This window comes from Poromitra crassiceps (genome assembly GCF_964638095.1).
Source record: "Poromitra crassiceps genome assembly, chromosome: 10".
NCBI classification, from domain to species: Eukaryota; Metazoa; Chordata; class Actinopteri; order Beryciformes; family Melamphaidae; genus Poromitra; species Poromitra crassiceps.
The window spans coordinates 4,750,872-4,759,209 of record NC_139631.1 but is presented as its reverse complement, the minus strand read 5'-3'; the positions used below and the strand labels follow the sequence as shown (position 1 = coordinate 4,759,209).

The window sequence follows — 8,338 nt, the reverse complement described above, 5'->3', positions numbered from 1 at the left end:
CAAAACAAACAGAGCATGGGCCAAACTTGGCCCGTGGGCCCCAAATTGGTCATCACTGTTCTAAATGGTACTGCAAAATAGTGGCCAGGGCCTCAAAAATAAGCTGCCAGAACTGAACTAATTTCGGGCATGACCAGAACATATGACAAAGACTGGCGGTGGCTTGTTTGCATCTATCACAAGTTGAGTCTAGCTCTGGATTCATTTTAGCCAGTTTTTCTTTAGAGTAATGAAGGCGATGGACCACTTTAAACTGTATAACACAATCAAGAGTGTATTCTCTTGATTGCTAAATCCCATACTTCCTCCACAGTTTGAGGATACGGTCCAGGTGGGTTTCGGGTGGACGCTCTGGAAACTGGCCCAAATTGGAGCGAGAAAAGTTACGAATCTGCAGATATAAAAAAAAAATGCGATGGGGGTAGGTTAAACTTGACGGAGAGCTGATCAAAGGATGCAAAGGTGTCCTCAATAAATAGATATTCCCTTCAGTCTCCAAAGTTCAAAAGTACTGTCAGAAATAGAAGAGGGGAAGGCATAGTTCTTTGTGATCGGTGTGTTAATAAGAAAATCTTTAAATTTAAAGGCCTGTCTAAATTGCTTCCAAATCTTGAGAGAGTCACATACAACTGGATTGGTCGTAATTTTTTAAATGGGGGAGGCCCCAGAGAAAGGTGAACAGAGCAGAGCAAATTAGGCCGATTTCTAACTGTGACTACACCTCACTCCAGAGACAGTTTAAATGGAAATGGACCCAGAAACACAGGCGGTGTCATATCACCAGGGGCAGAACCAAAAATGATTTCCTCAGTCTTATCAGACCAGAAATGGACCCAGAAACACATAAAGTACCTGGGTGTGTTGATCTCAAATAACCTGGATGAAATTTATAAACTTAATTATTCTCCAGCATTGGATAACATAGAGGTAGATCTCAAATTGTCCCCTATGCGGGGTACAATTTGAGGAAGATGATGGTATCTGTGTCCTGCAGCCTGCATCAGAAGTAACGTAGTATAAGTTAACGTTATTAACACAAGAGTTCAGCTGATCCAAATCAGGCTGCTTTTAAAATGTGTCGTTTAATGATACAAATAGGTGATAGACACATGGTCCACCTGCTCTTTAGGTAACATGACAGGTCATTCCATTTGTTCAAAGGGTCAGGGAAATAATTTTATAGTCATATTGTAGCCTACTGCAAAGTCATTAAAAGTTTGACCCTGATGAAGACGCGTTGCGTCAAAACGTTGGTGCACTTAGCCTATTAAAAGAAACCTTCTCACCAGTGACCTGTGTGCTCCAGATTCTTCCTTTGCTGCCATTAAAAGTTTGTTTTGTTTGCTGTCAAAAGGGTGTAACAATTGTACTTATGCCCATTTGACACCTAGCAAACCCCCACTTTTGACACTGACCAAGCCTTTTGGGTAGAGGATTCAAACAGCTTAGCTCAGCTCAAAATGCATGCTGACATAAGTAATTCTAGCATGGCAGCATCATCACATCATTTCTCCTATATTCTCACTTGCTTGGTTTTAAAGTCTTGTGATTGGATGGGCCTATAGGCAAGGCCTATGCCTAGGCCCGCCCATAGCTATGCCCCTAAATAAGGAAGTGTTATTGCCATCATCAGGACCATCTGATCTGCTCACTTGCTCATCACCATGAAGCTGAAGCTGATCCTGACTCTGGCTCTCATCTGGACCGTCTTCGGCACCGGTAAGTCTGCTCACTTTGATTTCATGGTTTTTCAGAACGGTTTCCTGAATTTACTTTGGTTTAATTGTCATCATGTAAAATGAGAGAGTCTGGGTTGTGCATTTTCCTCATAAAGAAATCAAAATAACTGTATTTTCTGACACACGAAAGAAATGGACAGCTATAACCTGATACTGTAATACATTTGAATCATTTAGCAGGGGCGGACTGGGATCATAATTCAGGCCGGGCATTAGATACCAAGCAGGCCAGGCCGATACGGGCCGACGCGCGTGCCGGCGTCTGAAGGGCGGCGACAAAAAATTTGGGCCGTTTGAAGCTCAATTTGGGCCGTTTGAAGCCAGATTTGGGCCGTTTGAAGCCCAATTTGGGCCAAGTCAAATTTTACAATGAGATGCACCCACTTTAACCCTGAATAAAGTAATAAAACCACTAGTAAACCAATAGGCGGCGCCTGGCCTGCTGTTCAGTGAGTGGCCTGGCCTGGCCTGATTTTTTTTTTTTTTTTTTTTGCAGGCCAGGCCAGGCCAGGCCACCGGGCATTTGCCCGACGTGCCCGATTATGCAGGGTGGGGCATGTTGTCACATAATTGTTTTGGAGCATGTTGTCAAGACATTTTGTGTGTTAGAAATAGCTTTTAAAGTCGAAGTGAACCGGAGGCGAATGCAAATGCGCAAGCCGCACAATGCCTGGTGTCGATGATTTGATTTGACAATTCTGGGGACTGGCTTTGGCATTGGCCAATAATGGCGTGTTCCACCCCCAAATCGAGTGGGATTCAGCGTGTTGTCGTGCTACGCGAGTGGGATCCGCGGAGTACCAGGCAGCCACCTGCTTCGTGCGGAACAAGCGGAGAATCCGATGCATGGGTGCTGCCCGCCCGCCTAGAATCTCCAAGGGGCGAGCCCTGACAACCACGCTCTCAAGCGCGCGCCTTTATCGCTATTTCTGTATATACGATATTCCTGGAATGCGCGTTTTAACGAGCCAGTTACATTTCTTTGCATTCTTAGACATTATCGTTTTTGTTTTTTGTTCATGTTTCATACAATTGGCCAAGTTAGTAGTTAGTTTATGGGATAGGAATTCTGCCAGATGACAGGCACTAGGTGCCATTTTCTACTTCATTTGGAAGAGAAAATTATCCTGAAATGAAGATTTGATTGACAGCTGCATGTCGTGATATGATTGGTTGAAATGGGGTAGAAATTCGATAGTACTAGGTGACGTCAGCAAACTGTAGATTACTGTTATCAATGAAATCTTGAAAAATGAACTTTTGATGTGAAAAAGTTAATAAATTAGATTTTTGTGATTTTTTTGCATACATTATTAAATAGGTGCACTGCATACCCAGGTATTTGAACTAAAAGAAAAGAAAAGTCATTTTTGGGTTCAGCTCAACTTTAAGTTACTATTGTCTCAAATAAATGTGATTTTGTGTGTGTGATTTTAGGCTGTATAGGAAAATTAGGCTACTATTATTATTGATTTATTTTATTGACTAAGCCGCTAATTTACATCAATACAACTTCAAATGTGCACATGCACTTTTAGAAATTGTATCAGAATTTGTGTTTTTCTATGTATCCCAGAATGGGTGAAGGATTATCTGACCGTGGCTGTTGATGTTGATTTCGAGATGCATGGATGTTTTTTCATGCTGATATAATTTCAGAGGAAATGGTGTTGAGTGCACAACATGTGACAGTTGTCACAAGTTGTCAAGTGGTATTTCATCACTAATGAATTTAGCTTCCAATCAAATTTAGAGAAGCTGGAAAATACACCAAAGAGTTCAAAGTGTCACAACATTACCCAGCTAGTTCACCTCTACGTTTCTCATTTCTGAGGAAAATTAAATTCTATAGGCTACTCTCCAAAGCCTGTTATTTCTTTGAATAGGTTTTGCCACACATATGAGAAGGGCTGTCTGCCATCTTCCATCATTTTCCCATTTTGTGTCTCCTAAAATTCTCCGTGTGCTCCACTCAATTATTGACCGTGAGCAACTCTGACAGCTGCTTGTCTCCTACTCTGCTCTATTTCAGTTCCCGCTGCCGCCAAAATAAAGTGTTATGAGTGCAAGACACCGGACTGTACAGCCACCGAAGTAAGAACGTGTCCAGACAATGTGGAATACTGCGTTAGTGGAACAGGTGAGTCCCATGTTGCAGATGGAGGCTGCACAAAGATTGTGCAATTGCCAGGACTCGTTATATTAATGCTGCCTTCTATTTTAAACTTCATGAGATCTCTAAAATTAGCTAATCAAAGACAATAAAAATGTTATTAATATGGGGGGAATCTCTCTTTCATCTAGCGACTGTCGGAGGGAAGAAAGTTTCGGGCGTTTCCTGTGGAGGCCCGGGGCGGGCGGCGTGTGATGGTGTGCACAGCCAAGTGATAGACGGTGTTACATTCACAGGAACGTGCTGTACAACTGATTTGTGTAACTCTGCCTGGGCTGTGAAACTGAGTGTGTTCCCTCTGCTGTTCGCATTCTTGTGTAGCCTTACTTTCATCTGTTAGAACAGCGCAGGAGGGCACAGTCAGGCACCAATACAGGCACGTGCACAGGCACGCAGACACGCGCACGCCCACACGCACACGCGCGCACACACACGCACACGCACACGCACACGCACACACACACACACGCACAAGCGAGGGTGGAAGTAACGTATTAGTGCTTGCTTCAACAGCTACTTCACTCTTATTTAGGCTACTTGTTTTTCTTACGCTGGACAGTTTTTAGGCACTTACTGTATTGCACCATTTACTGTATCAACATCAGTGTTGGGTAAGTTACTTTCAAAATGTAATATAGGCTACTACATATTACTAGTTACTTTCATTTGAAAATAATAAGTTACTTTACAATATTACTGTCTGTGTAGAGTAACTCGTTACTTATTACATTACTTTTGCATTACTTTCACCAAAATAACTGCCGTTGCAGAATGACATTGCCGCCCCGGAATATCCCGAAAAAGAATTTAAATGTCTCGAAATCAGTGTAAACTGTCCAAAATTCTAAATGTTATCCTTTTGCTTTGTTATTGTCATCTATAGTGGTTAACTTATTTGCATAAAAACACACAATTTGATTAGGAAATGATTGTATCTTTTTTTTATTTGCTCTGATTTAAAGAAATGAAACTCAATTTGTAACTTGTGCTACTTGACAAAGTAACTGGTATAATATTACTCAAATCCTATTGGTAATAAGTTATATTACTGAGTTACTGCTAAAAGTAATATATTACATGTTACTTTTGTAACCCCAACAGTGATCAACATCGGTCAAAAATTAAAATGTTCAGCATATAAAGGAATAGTTTGTGATTGATACTTTAAAGTTCAGACCAAATGTGATTATTTGGCCACAGAGATGACTGGCAGAGTGTACAAAGACCAGAGCAGGTGGGACTGTTTCTCACTGACCAGAGTTCCCAGCAGAGATATCTCTATAAGGCTGCTGTTGATTTTAAGTTTATTTTTCATGTGCAGGAATGTTTGTTTTTGTAGCTACTATACTTATGTGATGGCAGCTATAATTTCTTTATAATTGTCATATCTTCATGCTGATAACATACAAACAACAATCAACATGTTAGGGCCTATTATACTGTCCATGCTTATTGGCTGAAATTGTCTTTATTAAAGTCACACTGCACATTATCATCAAATTACATTGTCTTTTTTTGTCTATTGTTGCTGATCAGTTGCTGCCACAGTCTGTTGCCACAACAATATATTTCAGAGGGGTTTAGATTTTTGTATTATAATTTCATAATATAACCATTCAGAATACCAAAGATATCAGAGAATTATGAAGTCTTCTTGGGAAAATGATTGCATCAGATAATATTTCCTGAACTCTTTTGTTTGTTGAAAAGATGATTACCTGTAACTCACATCTAAAAACTATAACATTGACTCTTGAAATAATTCACAATGAAATGAGTCATACTGAAATCCAGTGACCTGGAACATAGAATCTATTTTATGACAGAAGGGTGTGGTTTCATAATTTAAACGAGGAAGTGGATAGAGCTTGTAGCAGAACTTTTCACTCATCTCAAGTTTTCTCAACTGTGCCTTCATCAATGTGCACAGTACATCACTGTGGTGATCAGGACAACACACTATTCACAGGTCTTTGTAAGTTACAAGATGTCTTTCAGTTTTAACTGCACAAACCAAAAGGCATCTTACATTTAAAAGATCCACACAGAGTTTGTGCATGATCTTCAGAGCTGGCTGCAGCTGGAGATGATTGACAGAGATCTCTTTGAACCAGTAATCCTTTAAAATAACTTACACCCACACCACCCATGCTGATGGCTGAAACATCGATTATTAAAATGTATCCAAAGCAGAAGGTGAGACAGTGTGCGGGAGTTTCTTTATTGTTCTGAAATGCAGAAACGCAAACAGCAGCACTTTGTATAGAAATGAAAATTGAAGAGAAATGTTACTACGAATAACATTTGGCAAATTCTTTCCAAAAATATGAAGTCCAAAGAAAGTGCAATTAAAAATGTCATTTCTAATTTATTGCAAATAATGTTTTGCTGGATAGCGACAGCGTTGATGGAGAAGTTTGAGACAGACATCACAACAAGGTTTGTGATAAAGTATCTTGACACTCCAAAAAATTTCCCACTGGATATTTGGGACATATTTTCAACAGAAATGGATTAGATATGGGACGGTGACCCTGTCATTCTGAAAGAGGGATCTGATCCTTCTGTTCCGTGTTGAAGGGCTGGATGCAAAACATGTTTTTTCCCCACTATTATCAGCCGACAACCAGCCTTCCTGATATGACAGCTCAGTGGTTTTCAATCATGTGCCGTTATGAATCATAAACAGTATGCAGGTTTTCATTCCAGCTCAACACTACAGCAGCTGATTCCACTGATTAGCACAACTTCATCCAGAGAGGGAAACCAACTGCTGAAATCAGATGGTGAAGTGTTTGGTTGAAATGAAAGTGTGCGTACTCTTGGCTGATACAGGTGAAGCCATTGATGAAGCTCCACATTTTATTGGAGGCTTGCTACATTACAGTTGTGTGTTGGTTCCCTGCCCACCAAGATTTGTTTGTGGGGGAGGAAGAGCCCTGGTAGTTACATTGTTCTCCATGGGATTCTCTTAGTTCCATCTTCTTAGCATTTTTTCATATCAAGTATTTTGACACTTTTTGAGCCATGGTACTCAACTCCAGTATGGACAGTCGTGTGCTTCTTCAGGCCTGCTCTGCTGCTGAACCCTTCTCCACACAGAAACTGCACCTTTATGGTTTTCCCTATGTATGGGTCCGAACATGTTCTTTCAAGCTTTTGATTTTAGCAAAAGCTTTCCCACAAGTGCTGCACTTATATGGCTTTTCCCCTGTGTGGGTTCTGATGTGCACATTCAAATTGCTGCTGACAGCAAATCTTTTCCCACACAAAAGACATTCATAAGGTTTCTCCCCTGTATGCACTCGGATATGCTTTGTGAGATCTGAGCCGTATCTAAAATCCTTCCCGCAGTAGACACAGCTGTACGGTTTCTCACCTGTGTGAACTCTCATGTGCAGTTTCAAATGCTCACCATGGCTGAATCTCTTCCCACAGGTGTTGCAAGCATGCGGCTTGTTGCCTGTGTGGATTTTAACATGCTGGTCGTGGTTAGATTGAGAGATGAATCCTTCCCCGCAAACTCTGCATGTGAATGGCTTTTCCCCAGTGTGAGTTCTCATGTGTTCTTCCAAGTCAGACTTCTGGTTGGACGTTTGTGCAGAAAGGTCATGTTTGAATGGCTTTTCACCAGTGTGGCCTCTCATGTGAAAGTATGCCAAGGTACTCCTAGTTGATCCTGTGTTCCCACAGGTGGATGTGTTGTAAGCTTGGCTCTCAGCTACATGAAGGTTGTGAGAGAGGAGATGGTGGTCACTGTCTGGTTCTGATACTGTGGAGCCGTCTCTGTCAGATTCAGATGAGATGTTGGTTAGAGGCTCTTTCTCTGCTACACTCTGAGTTTGGTAAGGATCTGAATGCAGAGACTGATGTTCACTGTGGTCACTTCCATCATAAGCTGGAGTCAACTTAAAGACATCAGCCTCCTCCCACAGTAAAGGCTGTTCTCCCTCCTGACTGGTGCAGAGTTCCTCCTGTTCCTCTTTAATCTGTGGAGGCTCTGGGTCCTCTCGACCCAGACCGACGTTCTTCTGCTGGTTACAGTGTTGCTGGTCCAGGAGAACCTCCTCCTGAATGACAGGTGGCTGTGGGGTGTCTGAAGGTGGGAGGAGACAGGAAGGGACATTTGATCAATACAAGCTGTTGTGGCTCCTGAATCAAAGCCCTCTTTGTTTGAGTAGGGGGACTTGAGCTTGGTCAGTGTGCTAATAGAACTCTTGCTGATTTGATACCAAATATATTTCTCCTTCGATTTGTTCCGTAGCTTTTCTATTTCTTGTCTCTCTATTTTGACATTTTTATTACATTTTTGAAAATATAAAAGGTCAGTGTCGAAGAAGAAAATGGGTTGGTTTGTAAGTGAGAATATAACTTGTAATGGTTCAGTAACATTTAAGCTGTTGGACCGGGTTTAACAGGTTGGGTT

At 41.4% G+C, this 8,338-nt stretch overlaps 2 protein-coding genes across 4 annotated transcripts in view; one reads left to right on the top strand and one right to left on the bottom strand.

Annotated features, from left to right (window-relative positions):
• Window positions 1–1,631: 1,631 nt before the first annotated feature.
• The window catches only part of LOC310783652 (uncharacterized protein), a 31,047-nt gene continuing 24,340 nt past the window's right edge, over window positions 1,632–8,338 (top strand). The window contains exons 1-4 of one of the 3 annotated variants that reach the window (XR_014553102.1): window positions 1,632–1,719; window positions 3,772–3,879; window positions 4,044–4,504; window positions 5,014–5,404. Coding sequence is in view for 1 of the 3 variants with exons in the window: in XM_083644564.1 (XP_083500690.1) it covers window positions 1,665–1,719; window positions 3,772–3,879; window positions 4,044–4,252 (372 nt within the window). In the remaining 2 variants the exon portion in view is untranslated. Of the gene's footprint in view, window positions 1,720–3,771; window positions 3,880–4,043; window positions 5,405–8,338 lie in introns of those variants that run through there. The other 2 variants (XR_014553101.1, XM_083644564.1) reach the window with 2 other exon arrangements.
• The window catches only part of LOC310783650 (uncharacterized protein), a 29,857-nt gene continuing 27,768 nt past the window's right edge, over window positions 6,250–8,338 (bottom strand). The window contains exon 3 of the mRNA XM_083644562.1: window positions 6,250–8,008. Within this exon, the coding sequence (XP_083500688.1) occupies window positions 7,038–8,008 (971 nt within the window). The 3' untranslated portion in view covers window positions 6,250–7,037. The remainder of the gene's footprint in view (window positions 8,009–8,338) is intronic.